Here is a 19,839-nt window from a genome sequence, read left to right on the forward strand (position 1 = left end):
AGGGATGCCTGGCACCTGCAGCAGATGTATGGGTCCCTGACTCACTGGCAAGAGAAACAGGGCAATGTGGCCTCCACTTGCTCTGCTCTCCCAGTATATTGCTCGGGGGAGGCAGCAGGACTGCCTCCCATGCTCACCCGCGGGAAGCAGAGTAATGCAGCTGGGGAAGCTGGGTCTGAATCACTCCACTTCCCCTGCTAATGCTAATAGGGGGGCAAGGACACACACCCCCGGCCTGTGCCCAGCCCTGCTAGTTCCCCATGCCACATCACTCAGGGGAGAGTTTGGGGGGAAGAGGTGGGGTGGGATTGGAGCAAGGTAGGAAAAAGAGGGGTAGGCATGGGAGGGCCTGAGCCAGAGGAGGATTGTCCAGCCCTGCCCTGGGCTCAGAAGTTGGAGGTCATGTGGCCAGTGGATACCCCCCCCCATGTCCCACTTTACTAGTTACCCCTGCCAAAGTACATTTAAGTAACCAACTGGGGACTTAGATATTACTTGTTTGAAGAGATACTGATTCCATTCTCTGTTCAGTGTTTGGCAGTCTTCACTTGTGCTTACTCACTCAAGTAAATTGTATATGTACAGGGGCAAGGATTAATACATTGCCATAGAGCAGTGTTTCCCAATTGGTGCTCCGGGGAACCCTGGGGTTCCGCGGAGCAAAACTAGGGGTTCCGCGAGGAGCCGGCACTCCCCTGCCCCCTCTGAAAAAGAGAGAGAGCCGGCTAGCCAGCAGAGGCATGGGCAGCGAGTTGTGTGGGCTCGTGGTGCTCATGCTCCAGCAATATTTGGAGCTGGAGCAGGTTTTAAGTATACTTACCATCGGGGCAGTGGAGATGGTGCCGAAGCAGTTCAGAGGGAAAGACTTCTATTCCCGATATTTCCTCACCCAAAAGAAGTCTGGAGGGTGGAGACCTATCCTGGATCTCCGCAGACTCAACTGCTACCTTCAAAAAACAAAAATTCAAGATGGTCATGTTAGCCTCTATCATTCCAGCTCTGAACGAAGGGGATTGATTCGCATCCCTCGATCTGGAGAACACTTATTTCCACGTAACCGTGCACCCGGATCACAGGAGGCTCCTCGGTTTCACACTGGGTGCATGACATTACCAGTATAGAGTGCTACCATTCGGCCTCTTGGCAGCACTGAGTGTGTTTTAAAAAACCTTAGCAGTCATAGCCGCCGACCTCTGAGGCCTCGGCATCACTATCTTTTCGTATTTGGACAACTGCCTGCTGAAGGCTCCTTCTGCAGATGAAGCTATGGCAGCGGTCAACACATCCAGGGTTACGTTCGAAGCCCTAGGGCTCATTCTCAATCTCTCGAAGTCTTCTCTGATGCCTTCCCAGTCTCTTGAGTTCATTGGGGCGAGGCTGGACTCCGTAGCCGCTACGGCGTATTTACCCCTGGACAGATTCCATACCATCTAAGACCTCGGGAACGCCTTACTTGCTGCCCCCAAATCACCCATATACTTACCTGCCTGAAACTGCTGGGTCACATGGTGGCCACCACTTATGTGGTACCCCACGCAAGACTCCACCTGAGGTGCCTTCAACATTGGGTACTCACCGTATACACACCGGGCAACCAGAGCACACGCAATTCTGTTGTCCCCAAACACTTGAAAGACTCCTACTGTGGTGGCTCAACCTGAAGAATATCCTATCAGGCGTCCCCTTTCACAGCCTGAAACCAGCTGCACAAATCACCACAGATGCATCCCTAATCGGTTGGGGAGCTTATATGCGTCACTATCATTTTCAGGAGCTTTGGACGCATCAGGAGTCCCTATAGCACATAAACTTTCTGGAGTTGCAAGCTGTGTTCAACGCCTGCAAACACTTCCTGCATGTAATATGAAGCATCACAGTACGAATTCTCACCAACAACATTCGCATTGTCTACTACATCAATCGGCAGAGCGGTGCCAGATCCCAGTCCCTCTGCACTGAATCCATCCACTTATGGAATTGGGCTGTCCGGCATGGAATCACACTCACTGCTGCTTACCTCCCTGGCAGGAACAATACTATTGCCGATGCCCTCAGCAGTGCCTTTCCCCTGCAATGTGAGTGGGAATTGCTCAACGAAGTAGTCTGCAACCTCTTTGAGCATTGAGGGTATCCCACCATAGACCTTTTTGCCACTCGGGTCAACAGAAAGTGCCGCCTCTATTGTTCGAGAGCAGGCATAGACACAGCTTCCCTTGGGGATGCCTTCCTTATCGACAGGAGACCTCACCACTTACTCTACGCCTTTCCCCCCATCGCCTTCACTCCACGGTTGCTGGAGAAAATAGACAGAGAGGGGGCAACAGTGATAATGGATATTACCATTCTGGCCCCGACAGATCTGGCTCTCAGCTAACACAGATGTCAGTATCACAACCATGACGACTTCCGCAGTTACACAACTTATTGTCGCAACGGCACGGGTCCCTCCTTCACGCCCACATCGACCGTTTTCACCACATGGCATGGCTCCTAGCTGGCTCCAGGGCCCAGAAATGACTTGCTCTCAGGCAGTCAAGGACGTCCTCATACACAGTAGACGCCAAACCACCCAAAAGACCTACCTTCACGATTTCAGTCGTGGTGCGAGGTAAGGGCGTCGATTTCAGTCATGGTGCGAGGTAAGGGCTGTCGATCCTCTAGTGATATCGATCCATCAGATACTAGACTATATTCTACAACTGAAGACCAGAGGACTAGTGATCTTCTCACCATCTAGTGGAGATTTCTGCCTTTCGTCCGCCCATCGAAAGTTGGTCAGTCTTCGCTCACCCGCTTACCAAAAGATTCCTAAAGGGTATCGCAAACCTGTATCCCCCTCACAAACCTCCCCCAGAACAGTGGGACCTAGGTCTGGTCCTGGACACTCTGACCCATCCTCCCTTTGAACCACTTGCAACATGTAATCTGCATACACTTACGATGAAAGTGACATTCTTGCTTGCCATCACCTCTGCACGGCGCGTGAGTGAACTGGCAATACTCTGCTGATCCCCCATAAACATTATTCACCGAGTGGGGATAACACTGCACATTCACCCTGCCTTTCTGCCAAAGGTCAACTCTCCATTTCATGTAAACGAACCTATAACCTTATCTACCTTTTACACCAAACTGCACTCCAACCTGGAGGAGATGCGCTTACATACGCTAGATGTCAGAAGAGCGCTTGCTTTTTATCTGCAAAGAACGTGCCCCTTTCGAAAGTCACAGCATCTTCTGTTGTCTATAGCGGACCTTTCTAAGGGCCAGCAACTTTCTGCACAGCGCATTTCCACCCTTATCATATCCTGCATCACTCGCTGTTATTCCTTGCGTAATAATCGTTACCTCATAGACCGAGGGCACACTCTACTAGAGGGATTGCAACCTCCACGGCTTTCCTGAAAGGTGTGCCGCTCTGAGACATATGCCGTGCTGTCACTTGGTCTTCCATCTTGACCTTCGCCGGACATTACACCCTTGCAAGCATGCTAACATCCAATGCTGCGGTGGCCCAGGCAGTCCTATCCATGGTGCAGAGACCTTGATTCCAAAGCACATCATTTACATCAGACCACTGCTTTGTATTCACCTGTAGTGGAGCACCCATGGGGACACTACTCGACGAAGAAGAGTTACTCACCTGTGCAATAACATCTGTTCAAGATTTGTGTCTCCATGGGTGCTCCATGACCCGCCCTCCTCCCTGATTCAGAACTGTTCTCTGTTTTTTCAGATAGTTCCAGCTAGGAGAAACTGTCAGGCTGGACCGCGCTCCACAGAAAGGGTGCGAACAGCACGAGGCAGCATCTGTGCATGCGTAGTCTGGTGGGGGCTACTGCTAAGGAAAACTCTCTGAGCTGGTGTGCCAGGATGTGCCCAACATCTGTAATGGAGCACCCATGGGGACACACATCTCGAAGGACAGACATTACTGCACAGGTGAGTAACTCTTGTTCAGACAACTAAGGAATGGAGCTGGTAATAGAAGCCTTCCTATGCAGTGGCATTAAAGTATTCAGATGTTCAGTAATTTGAGAGATGGCTTATATACAGGGCTTGACAAGTCTGCTCGCCCACTCGCCTGTGGCGAATAGATTTTGGCAGCTAGCGAGCTGTGACGGGGCGGAGCCACCCCGGCGTAGTGAGGATGACCCGCCCAGCACTTCAACGGCGCTGACCCCCGTGCTGCATGGGCAGCGCTGTGTTCTGACAGTGGTCTGCGCCGCTTGTTTCCATGCGGCTGCCCAGCTGAGCAGCGTGCGGGGGGAGGGCCCGAGTCCTGGGACGAGTGCCGGAAGTGGGGGCGGGGCTGCACGCGGGCGTAGGGCGGGGCCAGTGTAGGACGGGGCTCCTTAGTGTCCCCGCTCTGGGCTGCTTCCTACCTCTGCTTCTCCTTTCATGTCCTCTGCTCTCTGCTCCACTCCCCATCTCCCTCCTGCCTTCTCTGACCTCCTCCAACTCCCGTCCCCCTTCGTTCTCCCCCTTCACTCCTCCGCCCAATGCCATCTTCTAGCTCACTCCTCTGTTCTCCCCCCTCTCCCTCCGTTACTCTCTTCCCTCCTCTCTTCTGCTCCCCTTTTGAATGCAGCGCTCTCTTGTGCTGGTGCCTCTCCCCGACGTCAGGGACGCATGCGCACTCTGACCCCGCCCTAAGCCCACGTGTGGCCCCGCCCCCGCTTCCAGCTCCCGGCCCAGGACTCGGCCCCCCTGCATGCCACTCAGCTGGGCGGCCACACAGGAGCAAGCGGCGCAGACCACTGTCAGAATGCTGCGCTCCCCGTGCAGCAAACATGCCATCCTGGTTGTCGCGTTCTCCGGGTAGCACGCGCCTGCATGGTGGGGGTCACGCAGTGGGAGTGGCGAGTCCCTTTGTCTGGCAAGTAGTGTTTTCTATAATTTGTCGAGCCCTGCTTATATGTATTAGTCTACTCAAATGATTAAATGATGTTCAAGTGTTGGCATGAAATTGCATTGCCCTCCCAAACCTCACATAAAAAATATCCAATTGTTTTGTTAACTTTTCTGTACTGCTGTCACACCATGAAATATGGGGCCCATAAGAAATCTGCTTTTACTTAATTGTCACCTGTAAAGTTGTTATATTCCTATGCATTCAGTCATTTAAAAATCTATAGTACTACTTGGCTCAGATACATTATTAGAAAGCAGCCATCAGTGTTGTAGTATTGTGTGTTATGCTCCCTGCAGGCAAAGCAGCATTCTTTGCAGTGGAGAGCACATTCCAGTCCACATTCTCAGTGATGAGACTGTACAAATAAGGAAGCAAACAGTCCCGACTTGTACTGACTTTCAATGCAGTAGAAATAACAGGTGGATTGATAGTGAAGTCCATCCTTACCAAAGAGGGAAAAGGACAGACTAGCCCTGAAAGAAGTGTTATTTTTAAAATGTCAAAGAAGGAATTCTGAGCCCAGTAACTAATGGGAATAAACTATCTCTGGGCAACAATAGTTCAGTTAAGCTACAAGAAACTGCAATCTTGTGCTTTTTAGACAAACATATAGGTCGGGAAAGGAGGCTACATGCCCAAGAGTGAAGAATACTTATAGCTCATAAACCAAGGGAGAGAGGGCTCTCTGTTCCCAGCAGAAAGGCTGGAGGAAACACTCATTTTTTTGTGAACAAAAATGACAGGATGTTTGTGCAAAGATGAGGACCAGTCCCAAACCAGAATATCAAGGAAACCAAAATCCCAAGAATTTAGGTCACAAACTTGTTAGGGTAGGGACTGTCTCTTTGGTCTGTGCTTATACAGTGCCTAAGAACATGGGAGTCCTGCTCCATGGCTGAGATTCAGAAATGCTACACTAACTCAAATAGTCACGCAGCAGAACACACTCCATGATTTGCCTGAAGACTACAGCTCAGGCATTATAAATGAGCTCACTTTTCCTACGCTACGATAAGCCTTATAGAGAGAGACTAGTCTAAGTATTTTTGCTAAGGCTAATAAAGAGCATAGGCAAATCAACATGACAAGTAATTCACCATTAAGAGTTTGATTTCATCAGCCTGGACACAATGCATTATAAACTAGGAAATTATATGAGGCAAGAGCCGATAGCATCAGTGTTTAACATTTATTTTCCATTACTTAACTGTAGACAAGCAGCACAGCACCTATTTACTGCTCTCTCTCTCTAGCTGCATCTACACTGGCGCGTTCTTGCGCGAAAATGGCTGCTCTGTGCAAAAACATGCCGCCTGTCTACACTGGCTGCACGTTCTTGCGCAAGTAAACTGACATTGTATTGTAGAAAATCTGGGCTTCTTGTGCAAGAACTCTGATGTTCCCTCTCAGGAAGAAGCCCTCTTGCACAAGAGCTCTTCCAGAAGAGGCCAGTGTAGACAGGCAACGTGAATTTCTTGCGCAAGAAGCCCCTATAGTTAAAATGGCCATCAGAGCTTTCTTGCACAAGAGAGCGTTTACAGTACCATGGATGCTCTTGTGTAAAAGCATATGCCAGTGTAGATGTACGCTTGTGGAAGTCTTTTTGCGCAATAACTCTTCCACAAAAGAGTTCTTGCGCAAGAAGCTTCCAGTGTAGACCTAGCCAGATCTGTGTATATATAGAAAGTTTTTCCAGCGGGACAACAGTGATGTCATTGTCACACTGCATCCTGCAGCCCCTCCCCCTTCAGCCATCTGGCCTCCTCCCTCCCTTAGCTGTGCTGAGGACCCCAGCCTCCCTGGTACCGGGGTGGGGGGGGGAGAGGAAGTGGGTGGACAGAGGGTGTCAGCCACACATGCTCTTGCAAAGTCTCCCCTGCCATGGACTCGGCCAAGCCCTACCCTCTGACATCCGAGGGTGTATGGGGGGGAGCGAAGAATGGCCAGGCCTCACCCCCCTCCCATCCCTGGTGGTCAGGTGGGGGGGCAAGGGCCTGGGGTGGCTTCAGCCACTTGAGGAGGGGAAAAAGCTGAGGTGGCCTCAGACAGTCCCTGGCAGCCAGCGGGGAGAGCCATGCCCCCCATGGCTTCAGCCCATCCCTTCCTGGCGGCCAGAGAGAGTGCTGTGGCACAGTGCCTTCACCCTGGCCCCTTTTCCGGGGGGGAGAGGGCGGGAAAGTGGACAAGTGGGTGGGGTGGGACTGAGAGCTGGGGCCAGCTGAAGGGGGGGGGGGGAAGGGCTGGGTAGGAGGAGCATGGGGCCTAAAAGGCCCAGAGAAGGCCCTCCCACTCACCCAGCAGATGGCAAGAGCTAGGCCAGCCATGGCCTCGGACCAGCCCAACACCCCAGCTATTGTGGGGAAGAGAGCCAGGGCTGGCTTGGCATTGAGGAGTTGCAGCAGCCAGGGGGCAGGGGCAGGGGCAGATGTGGTGAGCATAGTGAGCAAGGGACACCACCCCCTAGTTGTTTTAAAGATTAAAATACTTTAAAAAATTACAGTCTAAGTGGTATCTTTTTTTCCCCTCATCAGTCCAGGCACCATATCCAGCTGTGTGTAACTGTGCCCAGATACATGTACAGGGCCCAGCATGGTGCTACTGTCCTAGCTCTTCAGGGCCAAGGAACATGTTGTGTGTCTACAGCACATAAGCACAGTGGGGCCTGGATTGCGGCCTATTGGTGTTACAACAATATGCGATAGTGAGGGGGATAAAGCTTTATAAAAATAATCAAGATTACTGAGGATGGTTTACATAGATATCATACAGCAAAATGGGGAGTGGGTACAGCCAGGTGGACTGCCACTTTAAACCCAGGTAGGGGTATAAGCTCATTGTGGTAGTGGAGACTTGCATGTGTATTGTGTTTAAACTTCAAGTGAAAAGCCTTTAGTGTGAGTGGCCCCCTTCAGATGGAGAAGTTCTAGACTGGGATGGAGGATTTGGCCTGTGTCCTGCAAGAGGAGGTGGGTGGCCAGACTACCATGTACCTGAGGAATGGGTATCAAATCAGTTGCAGTTATGAGAATGACTGTGGCTTGTTTTGTGAAGTACTTGGAACAACAGGGGAAAGGTATATGGGGGTGGGAGGACTATCCCATGGATTTTTATAAAAGGCCTAGATTCAAGCTTGACTGTTGCTGCAAAGTCAAGTCCCCTTCTCCTAAGATCTACTTAAATAATTTCAAAACACTTATGTTGGTGTGTGTTCACATACAGTGCTGTACCCATGCAGCTGGGTTATGGTAGCACTTTAGTGAAGATACTACTACCCTAACTAGAGCACTTCCCTATTCCTGTAGTTAATCCATGTCCCCAAGAGGCAGTAGTTACATTGATGGAAGCTCTTTTGTTGACATCATATTGCTCCCAGGAAAGGAGTGAGGGGAGGGCTAGATTCAGTGTAAATAAATCAGGGTAAGCAAATATCAGCCTGCAGGCTGGATTCAGACTGCCAGGGTTAGGTCCTGGTGGGCCCATTCCACTATATTTACCTGCACACCCACAGGTACCAGCAATTGAAACTCCTGTTGGCCAGAAACAGCGATCCACAGCCAACAGAAGCCGTGATAGTTGGTACCTGGGGCTCTGTAGATAAATACAGCTGCAGCAGCCTGCCAGGGGCTAACACTGGCAAACTGCTGGCATGTTATTGTTCACCCCAAACTTGATCAGGAGTGTGGATTTCTCACACCTTTGAGTAAACCTGACAAATTATCCCAGGCCTAATCCATCTGTCCAGGCTTGGCTCCATTCACGGTTCCTTCTGGCAAGATCGCTGACCATGCCACTGACTTTTTCTCAGTGTCTAATGAGCTATACAGCCCTATGCATAATAACCTGCACAATTCCAACAGTTGATAGAGGGATGAAGAGCAGCAGAATGAGGCTCAGAAAACACCCCCTTGCTTCCATGTAATCATTCAGTTGTTTGAGGTGACAAAAAAATAGGGCAAAATAGCTACCAGTCACCATCTTGTTCGTTTAATCAGAGGTGAAAATGTTTAGTATTAAGCACCAAAGCAGTGGATAGGTTCATTTTTCAAACCAAATTATACAGTGGATTAAGAATTATCTGCAAAGTTTAGACACAAGAAAGGCAAGAGTAACAACATCGGTTATATTTTGCTTCATGACTTTCACAGATTAATATTGTTACAAGAATGCAAACAACCGTGCAGAAAGGAAAAGGAATGGAGCTAATCAGTTGTATCTGGAACATGTTTATAAAAGATTAATTTCCTTCAATGGGCCTCAAATTTGGGGGCAGACTGTGAAAGTGGAACAGGAACTTACATCCCCAGTAAAAAGTAAGCTCAACTACTTGTCCCTAGTTAGTTTATAGCAGTGTTTCCCAATTGGTGCTCCGTGGAACCCTGGGGTTCCGCAAGGAGCTGGCATTCCCCCCAACCCTCTGAAAGGGAGCATGCCAGCTAGCCACTGTCTTAAAGAAGCAGCAACTTGTTTTCCCTTCCTCCCTGGTGACGCAAAGGCATAGTGAGGCAGGGACAGAGGGGAACAGTTGCTCCCAGCCGGCACACATAGGGGGTTCTGGACAGGGGTAACCCCACATGACCCATAGTGGGGAGGGAAGCACTTCCCCTCCCCAAAGGAGCCAGCACATGCTGCCTGAACAGCTGGGGCTGTGGCACCCTGTAACTTAGTTCCATGGCCTTTCTGCATGGGGGAGGGGAGAGTCAGGAGATCTGGGTCTGCACAGCTTCGACTGTGCAGGCAGCGCTCTCTGTCCTGGGACTCCCCACACCCTCCCCCCTGCAGGATGGCATCGTGGAAGTTGCTGGAGTGCAACAGCCCCTGCTGTTCAGGCAGTACTCATGCCAGCTGTTTGGGGAGGGGAAGTGCAGTCGCACACTTCCTAGAACCCATAGGTGCTGCAGGATTGCCAGGTACTGATCCCAGCTGCCCCTGTCCCCTGCTCCAACTCCCCCCTCCCCCCAGTACCCTGCCCCCACCAGCACTGTCCCCAGCACCCAGTCCCTGGCCCCAGCACCCTGCCACCTACCCCAGCAACCAGCACCCTCTCCCCAGCCCCAGCACCCACTAGCACTCTGTCCCCTGCGCTCACCATCACAGTTGGGACCACATTAGTGAGGCTTGGGGTTCTGGAGTGGTTTTTTTTTGTATCGCACTTGTGAGGTCCCAACTGACTTTTGTGGGTCAGTGACTCAAAAGTTCCCTGCCCTCTCAAATAAAGACAATGCTAAAACCTTTTGAGTTTGACATTTTATTTAAAAATGAAGTCTGGCCAACATCCCCCAATTGCCACCAAATCCCCATCTCACTGCAGCATCACCTGACCCCAAATCTGAGCCTATCATACACTGGAACCCCCTATTCTGAGTCTCTTACATCCCCAAACTCCTGCATCCCCACATCTTCAGTCTTCTGCCACAACACTCCTGCACCATCCACACATCACAAATCTGTCTCCTGAGCCCAGAATAATCACAGCCTCCTTGCCCTGAGACCCTCACATATCCAACCCAAACTCCTGCACCCTCATATCCACAAGCCTGTGACTTGCTCAGCACCCCAACCTTCCACCTGAGCACAACACTCCCCAGCCTGGAGCCCCCTCCCCAAGCCAGCATCTCCTTCTCCTGCATCCAAATTCCTTCCCAGAGCTTGCACTTCTCACTCCTTTGCACCCCCAAATCCCTCATTCCCAACCCAGAGCCCGCACCTCCTGTCTCAACCCAGTGACAGTGTATAACAGCTGGGGATAGGAAGTGATGGAGAGGAGAGGAACAGAGAGGATGGGGCCCCAAAGGAGTGGGGTCTTGGGAAAGGAAATGTGATTTTCATGCATTGGTGGGTTTTATTGCAGAATAGGCTGGCAAACAGAGCAGAATTCCATGCAATCTGGCTTGCTCAGATCTCTGCTCCCTGGCCCTTCTACTGTGCTCCAGTTTCTTTCTGGTCGTCCAGTTTGGCTCTTCCATCTTCAGTACTTCAGTTGCTTTGGGCCATTTGTGTGACCTCTCAAATCTCCCTCTCAGTATCTCTCTCGTCACCTGCAGAATCCTTTGGGGGTAGTATCAACTTACCCCTAAGCCAGTGATCTCTATTTTTGGTTTCCTGATAAGCTATATATCTGTGCAAGTAGTGGAACAATCCTAAAAGAAATACCTATTCATTACCAAAACAAATCCCACCCCATCTATAAAACTAAGAGTTCATTTAAGAATTGCTGATTCATAGATATTTATACAGCTGCTAGAGGTAGATTAGCTACTTATTTTCTTTCACAAAAATCATTATAAGTGTCTATATATAATTTTCTCTGAAGCCAGTCAATTTAGGGAAATTGTAAATTCTTTAATATCTGAGCTACCATTTAATTCTCAAGGGAAAAATGGAACCAAAAGAGGCCAAGTCCCCTCCAAATGCCTTTTATGTTACTTTGTCATAGTGTTATCTTGTTTTACAAGTGTTCTGTTTACGAGAATGCCATGAAGAAAAATGTTCATTTAAGTTCCGTAATCACATAGGGTACTTTGTGAGCCAGCAGAATACAGACTCAGCAGCTGCTTGCCCACAAAACTTTGCAATTGTGAAGACTAATTAAGATTCTTCAGAGGAAGTCCCTTCTCTTTGCAGAATGCCTTATTAGACATTCTGTACCTCCTCCTTCAGAGCCAAATGTCTGACTGCCTGAAGTTTATGGCTTATGAATTACCAATAGATTCCAAAATATCATTGCTCTTTTCTGCGTCTGAATAAAGTTGTTTCCTTTAAGGGAAACAAAAAGTAGCACTCTGTAATTAACTAGCTAAAGTATAGCTATTTACTGTTTTAGACTGAACTTTTAATTAGCATAATATTTTCTAGCTCACCTTCTCTCTCCAATGCTGTTAGGATTTGAATGTCATAATGCAGAGGATGCAATAAAGGACTTTACTTATGGCTTTAATTTGATGGCTGAAGTTCAGGACAGGCTTGCTAGTTTGTAAGATTTGATTACATTCACGACTGTTTTTAAAGAAAAACCAAAGGGACATGTCAAGTCAATTTGAAAACTATTTTATTTAAACATTTATTAAAATAGTCTTTATTTGCACCCAGTTCTCTGCATTGATCGATAGTAATTATGGCAAAATTTCCTCAATACCAAGCTTGAGCAGTTCTAAATGTCACTTTTTAGTAATACTATATACAGCACTTCCATGAGCCATGCAGCTATTGACAATGGGCCAAACTTGAGTTTGCAAAACAAGTTGACAAATACATAGCCACAATGAGGATACAGGCTGTAAATCTGAAAAGTTTTGGCATACTAATAATTGTCTCCAGTTTTAATAAAAATATCAAACTTTCATAACTATTCACTTTTCTTTACACATTTTTATTCCTATTTTGGGCTCAAATAAAACTTATGAAATGTAACTATTTACCTTTATTTTTTTCAGCTGCTCAGCTTTCATCAACCTGTCCTGTGTTCCATGGTGATATTGAAATATTCAATGTAAAAATAAAATGTCAAACCAAACCATAAACCTCTTATACTTAAAGGTGTGCCAGTTTCAGGAAGCAGCTTGGCAACTGACTAATCTTAGACACAGAAGATTAATCTGTGCTACATTTGCCACATTTCTAACACTAGGGTTTGAAAAAGAAGCAAGAGATAAAATAAGTAAACTGTCATGGTTCTAATGTATAAAACTTCTAGTAGGCATGTTTGTCTTTTTCCATTAAGTAGATCAGTTTTATTTGCCTGTTGACTGCCACATTTATTGGGGCTTTTTAAGAATTTCCCTCTTCCCAAACTAACATTTAGCAAATTAAAGCTTTCATATCACTTGCTTCATGAAAAATAAAGTATATTATAAATAACATTATGTAATAAATACTAAATCCTCTGGGAATATAATGGAAAGTTATATTCCTCACTGTTATGAGGATATTCAAAAACAGGTTTTTTCTTACTTTGAATATAGCAACACTTAGACATCATCTGTACTTAAGCAATATTATTCAAAAGAAATAAATGTTTTAAAAAATTGGGATTTGAATAATTAACAACAGATTTCAAGTTCATTCATATTTTCTACTAACATATTGTGTTTCTGAACAGGTATCAAAGAAATTATACTTTTAAAGCTCAACAGGAGGTTAAAAATGCAACACTGATTTATTGATATCGTGATTCTCACCCAAGTTGTTTTGCAACAAACTGCAAGACTTCATCACTACCATACTAAAAAAGGTGAGAAAACCACAACATTAGTTTTCCCTTCTTTTATCTACAAAGACTTTTCAAGCAAGCTTTCTGCTTCTGAAATCCTCACTTTGAACATACAGAAGAGATCACAGGTCAAATTGGATAATTTCATCACTTTTTTGCCTTCCTTTTGTGGTGGTGATTTGTGCGTGGAACATATCAAACATTATGACAAAAACATTTGTGTGGAATACTTATAAATATTTTCAAATTTAAACCAATATCCACCTTCATCATACAGTCCAATTACTGTTGAGGAAAAAGAGGGATTCTTAAACATTTCTTTTAGAGGCTCATTTGTAACCACAGCACAATGATTCTGCTGCAGGAGAAATGTCATTTCAGGCAGTCATACAACTGAATATTTGAGAGTATTTGCAAATTCAGTGTCATCCAAATTTGGATTAGCAAATTCCAAACTAGCTAATGGTTTTCTTTATTCAGATTAGACATAACAAATATCAGGTACAGCAGTTAGTCTAAAAAAATACATTTAAAAAATCTTCAGTAGACCATGCTCCCTGTAACAAAAATCTTCCAAAGCCAATTTATTTTACAAATTAATCTACATTATTAATGTAAAAAGGAATAATTGAATTTAGCATTATGTCATTATTTCCAACAAACATCTAGTGGAACATATTCCCATTATTTGCAAATGTTAGTATCTGTAATACATTTCTCTAATGTATCCTGTACATATTAAATAACCTAAAAGGCTCTTCTTGTAGTGCATTAACAATTTAGCAAGCACACACGGTATTTTTCCAGTACCATTTGCATTACAAATATTTGCCTGCAAATGTAATTAACATCTAAAAGTGCACATTTAGTTTTTTGAGTAACCTGTTTTACTGAGGAAACCCAGACATACACTGGAAATGTTACACTCTCTGTATCTAATCTAGCCATGATTAGAAATGTGCAACTAGAAGGTACTCTGAAACTATACAAAAACTGAATTATGTACATAAGCCAAAGATCATTCACTTCTTAAGTCTGTATTTGCATCCAAAAATGTTCACTACCACAGGATCATTCCAAGAACTCTGTACAGTGTTAGTAAAGTTGGTATTTGAATTAGGATTGTTAACTGCAATTCACTATAGCACAAAATGTAGTCCAATACCCAGAAAAATGGATTTGTGTATTAAATAAAAATTCTAATATGTGGCAAAACAAATCCTCTGCTGGATATACTTACAATGCAAGTTCAGTGTTACAAATAATAGGGTCTTCTTCTATCAAGCAATTAGATGTTCCAGCAAGGATGCTACATATTACTTTTTTTTAAAAAGTAAGCCTCAAGTGAGGGATTATTTGCATTACTGTAAACCACACTGACCACTGTTAGCACTAGCTTAAAAACAGTCACACTGCATGCAGAATCCCTGTTGACAGGATCTACACAGGTTTCAGTACATATGCATAGGATATAATTTTATTATCACTATAAGTATCCAAGAACATTTTCAAAGCCAGTTGATAGGGTTTTCCTCAACCTTTCAAGCAGAGGAAAGGTTTTTTTAAAGGTTAAAAAAAATTCCAGATTATCCAGTCTGATCAATTTTAAGCTTTCCACCAAGAAATCCAGTGTATATGTTCATACTAGAATTGAAATTATTAAAAAAGGTAGAATACAAAATTTTTAATAATCACAATATAAGTGAAATTATAAATTCAAAATTTCATCAATTTGCATTAATAGCAATTCAATCGGCCAAATGCTCATTCCATGTCTTTCCCTCCCATCCCATTGAAAAGTGCAAAATTGAGCTGTTTCTTGGTCCACAAACACAATACATCATGTACACACAGATTTGACTTTTGATAGAAATCTGTTGACAACTCATCACTTCAGTTTTAATTCTCAGAAAATTTCAATGTCCAAAGATAGAGTTCAGTTCCAGTAGAATTAATTCTACAATCTGATTCTGGTATACAGTGTGGACCATGTTACCAGTCTCTTTCTCTGGCTTTAATAGAGTTGGTCCAAAAACTATTGCTATGCTTTGATAGGTCATTCGATTCTTTTCTCCATTTTCTACAACTCTGGGGAAAAAGAAGAAAATGTTATTTGAAAATTAAATTGATTGATGAGAGAAAATAATGTGTTACCAGAAGAGAAACAAAACCAAATTAGTAATTCTTCACAATATTTATTCCATATTTACTATCATTCACAAAAAACGGCACTACTGTAATATAACCTTCACTATTTCAAATATATTTGAAACTAGCTCTGTCTCTATAATCTGAAGCTTCAGAAGGTAACAGCAAAACTAAAAACTACTGCCAAAAGTTGGGTTTGCTTCTCTGCACACTTATATAAACACAGACAAGTGTTTTGCTTTGATGAAGCACAGGAAACTAAAGGAAGAATGATTAGAACCATTCCCCAGGACTGTAAGAAAGATGGCCACATGTCCCAATTTCATAGGGAAAGTCTCTGTCTTATATAGGCATATGTTACTCCCCACCCCTTCTCCCAATTTCTCACACTTGCTACTTGGTAACCCTAGCTTTAAGGGAGCTCTGCAGTACATTAAGACTCCTTCTACCACTCACCTCTTGAGGTGTCTAAAAAGTATCTGCATGGTATCTTGATTTGGCTTTGGCAACTGTTTAATTAAATCTTTGACAGCATGAACACGCTGTCTTGGTTCTTGTTCTGGAAGAGACAAACCATACATTCATTATTATTATTTAAAATTTTGGTAGCATATACCAAACCAAACACTGAATGAAGTGCATAATTTTACAGTGCTCATATTAAACAACACATTGCCACCTAGTGGTCACACTGAATATTACTGATATTCGGAAGCAGGGCGAGAGAACTTTTTTGGGTTGGGGGCTGCACACAAAAGCCAAAAACAAACAACCCTCACTGAAATGGGCTCCTAATGAGAAGGAGAAAGACAATCTCACATTCCCCTTGCACACCAGAACCTAGGGACACCCAGCCTAGTAGACTGTGTGCTCCAGCTCCATGGTGGGGAAGCAGGGAGGCTGGAGTGCCAGCACAGGCTCCCCAATGCAGGGGGGCCCTGAGCCTTGAGGGCTGCATCCAGGCAAGCCGGAGACCGCATCCAGCCCCTGGGCTGGAAGTTCCTCACCCCTGCTTTAAAGTCAAGACTGGAAGGTAAAATATCTTATTGCAGAGCTTGCTACCTTTCCCAGCTCCTGTACCTCTGTCAGGAGTCTGTCTCATGTACCCCCAAGTTTCATTTCACATAAAAATACTTGCTTACAAAATCAGATATAAAATAAAAATATATTTTATAAGTAAGCGCTAAAAATTGCTTACTGTCTCATTTTACCATATAATTCTAAAGTAAATTAACCAGAATACAAATAGCATATTTGCATTTCAGTGTATTGTATATAGAGCAGTATAAGCAAGTCATTGATGTACAAACTAAAATTTCATACTGACTTTAACTAGTGCTTTTACTGTAGCCTATTGTAAAACTAGGCAAATATCTAGATGGGTTGATACATCCTGGAAGATCTCTGTGCATCCCTGGTTGAGAACCACTATTTTATTGAACTAACTTCTGTTGCTGAAAGTGACAAGTTTTCAAGCTTACCTAGAGCTCTTCTTCATGCCTGGGAAATGTAGTCAATTTCATAAATAAAAACAGCGTGGAACAGATTGTTTAGCATAAATAGTTAACACATTTCAAGGGACCATTCACTCGCTTTGCCTCTAATATTTTGAGTGTGACATGGCTACACTACCACTGCATAGAAGGTAACACCTTTACAAAATTTCATAATTTTTCCTTTTTAAGCAATGAAAAGGAGAACATACTTCAACTAAGTGTATTATGCATATTTAAATATTCATGATTTATGAAAATTTTATGCATGCTTTATGAACTTACTAATTGCATTGACAAAGTCATTGAAATGATTATATGTGAAGAGTGGCTCTGGCAGTTCTCTGAAAAACATTTTTAGAGCTCCTGTGATGACATGTATATCTTCCCATTTGCTGTCATTCAAGTCCAATTTCTCATCTAAAAGAAAGCATATGTATGATTATTATAACACAATAGATGTTTATCATTAATTACTTAATTCCTATGTAAGATTAAAGGACCCCAGTGTGAAAGGACCAGAGAAATCAGTTTATTATAATTATGGTTCTTCGGGTTGTGATGCAGATATTTCATTTAGGTATGCTCATGTAATCCATATGCCTAGTAGGGAGATATTCATTTAAGAAAGAGATTGGGGCAGGAAGGAATTAATTGCCTGTATCATTGTTGCTAAACAGATGCATAATTAACACTCCACATCCAGAAGTGGAATTGGATATGGTCACTTTGGGTATGCTCAAAAGCTTCCTTATAGCTGGACTCAGACTAAGAGGGCAAGCAGTAGGTTTACAAAAGGCCAGGTTGCCCTGTGAGGACTGGGAGAAGCTGTGCTCAGAAACACAAAGCACACTTTCTCCAAACTCTGAAGCATTTTGCAGCAGGTTAGTGATACTGTTAATCCTCCAACAGGGAAGCCTGCCATCAATGTTCCCTCTAAACTGCATGGCCACACAGCTTCGCAGGTGATTAAACAGCCCCGCCCAGTCAGTCAGCTAGCTACATGCAGAGAGCCCTGAGCCTCTGACTCCAGGGGGCTGATTAATTACCTGTGAAGCTGCACTGCCTCACAGCTTAGAGGGAACACTGCCTACCATGTTAATTATAGAAAGGGAGGAAAGATGTTGCTTTTAACTCTGCAGACTATACAAATTTGGTGATCAGGTGAACTTAACCTAAGCTTTTGGGAACTGTGAGTTTCTTCTTACCATGTTCCTGTGGGGACCTGATCTGTACAAATTAAATTTGTTTTCTTGATGTATAATGAAGATAATGTTTGTGGCTTATAAGGTAATCATGTTATGTTGTAAACATTTAGTTATTATTTATGTTTATCATAAGATTTTTAAAAGTTGGTAGTTAAGAATTAAAGTTCATTCATTTTGTTCTTTTGGACTTGATTGTGGGGAGGATAACACCTGGCAATCTCCTTGCTGAAAATTCTTAATGACTAAATTCTGCATTTCCAGGTGCTTTCCTGCATCTCCTAGCTTTGGAGAAGGGCAATGAAATAAACTTTAGCCCAGCCAAAGGTTACATGTGTACCCAGCATGCCAGAGCCAAATAATTTTACCTAGCAGTTCCCATAGAAGAGTGGCACTTGCATCTTACTGTAGACGAGGGGTGGCCAACCTGTTACAGATGAAGAGCCAAAAAAGAGGTGGATATAGTGCAAAGAGCAGAGGGGAAAAAGTTGTTGAACAAAACGCTCCCCTCCCAAACAAAACAAAAACTAACCCCAGCTGCTGTGTTTGGTCGAGCAAAAAAAGAGCCCGGCAGAAGCTGCTCTTTTAACATCGGTCATTTTGAAGGATGCACAGGACGCCACAGCGCTGTCTCTTTCACACAGCTGCCCCCTGAGGAGCCATGGGTGCTGCAATATATTATTATTATTATTTTTTTTTTAAAAGAACCACATGTAGCTCACGAGCCATGGGTTGGCCACCCCTGCAGTAGCCCTTTCCTCAGCTATATGAGGCAGCATCCTCCCCACCAATTCCTCTCAGTTCCTTTGAACTTAACACCAAGAGATACGACTCTAGTGCACAGCTGATGGAGGGCGAGTCATGGAATGAATTCATATCTGCATTAGATCTTAAAGAACCAAAGTTGAACTAAGTAACCATTTCTTCTTCTAGGAGTTGATGCATCTCTGTATTATACTTACATGAACTCACAAGTAGTAACACCCTCCAAAAGGTGGGGTTTGGAGTCTACCTAAACAAGATTTGCAAGCTCACTTGATTAAAACTTGCATACTCTCTGGAAAATGCAGTAATGGATAGGGATGTTAAATTTAGTTTAATCAACTAGTCGATGAATTTTCCATCGACTAGTCAATAAGTGGTGGGGCCACCGCAGGGTTAGCTCTGGCCCCGGGAACTAACCCCGCTGCATCTCTGCCTTTTAAAAGGCTGACGCATAGCAGGGGGGACCCAGCAAAAGCTGGGAATCAGCGGTCACACCAGGTACCCCCAGCTACGCTTCTGATTTTTAAATGTATTAATAGCTGGCAGGATCTTAATACATTAAAAAAGTAGAGGCACAGCATCTGGGACTTGGTGCAGGCTGGGAGTCAGCTGATTCCCAGCTTATGGCTGGTCCCCGCTACTCCTCTGCCTCATGCTGAGATAGTGCTGAGGGGAACCGTTTTTTAAGCCAGCTCCCCCCTAGCATCGGCTCCTGCTCCCCCCTTGCTGCTTCTGATAGACTAGTCGAGGGACTAGTCACTTACATCCCTAGTAATAGATGGTGTAGAATGAGCTCTCATACTAAAAGACATAGCTGAAGCTATTTTATGTGCAGTCTTGATACAATATGCTCTCCATTTAGAGATAGCTTGTGAAAAGACTACTTGACTCATCATATGACCTACATATGACACAAACAGCTGAGAATTACAAAATACTTTAGACCTGTCCAGACAGAAGGCTAGACATTACCTGACATCTACTGTATAAGGGGGAAAATGACAGGTAAACATGCTACTTGATTCCAATGAAACTAAGGAACATTATGGCCATACACCAAATTTCTATCTAAAAATTGCTTTGTCTTTGGAAAATTGTGTAAAGAGG

The 19,839-nt window shown here is 44.5% G+C and overlaps 1 protein-coding gene and 1 long non-coding RNA gene across 19 annotated transcripts in view; one reads left to right on the plus strand and one right to left on the minus strand.

Moving 5' to 3' along the window:
- LOC106731995 (uncharacterized) overlaps positions 1-14,735 on the plus strand; it is a 69,470-nt gene extending 54,735 nt beyond the window's left edge. For 5 of the 8 annotated variants that reach the window (XR_001368231.2, XR_012902097.1, XR_012902095.1 and 2 more), the window contains one exon: positions 13,011-14,735. This is a non-coding gene — a long non-coding RNA (uncharacterized LOC106731995). Of the gene's footprint in view, positions 1-3,736; positions 3,943-7,350; positions 9,226-13,010 lie in introns of those variants that run through there. The other 3 variants (XR_012902092.1, XR_012902091.1, XR_012902096.1) reach the window with 3 other exon arrangements.
- The window catches only part of ARHGAP12 (Rho GTPase activating protein 12), a 142,472-nt gene continuing 134,576 nt past the window's right edge, over positions 11,944-19,839 (minus strand). For all 11 annotated transcript variants that reach the window (XM_075922649.1, XM_075922650.1, XM_075922658.1 and 8 more), the window contains 3 exons: positions 17,048-17,182; positions 15,726-15,828; positions 11,944-15,209 (listed from right to left, as the gene is read on the minus strand). In XM_075922649.1, the coding sequence (XP_075778764.1) occupies positions 15,038-15,209; positions 15,726-15,828; positions 17,048-17,182 (410 nt within the window). In that variant the 3' untranslated portion in view covers positions 11,944-15,037. The remainder of the gene's footprint in view (positions 15,210-15,725; positions 15,829-17,047; positions 17,183-19,839) is intronic.

This window comes from Pelodiscus sinensis, chromosome 2, assembly GCF_049634645.1.
Source record: "Pelodiscus sinensis isolate JC-2024 chromosome 2, ASM4963464v1, whole genome shotgun sequence".
Classification (NCBI taxonomy): domain Eukaryota; kingdom Metazoa; phylum Chordata; order Testudines; family Trionychidae; genus Pelodiscus; species Pelodiscus sinensis.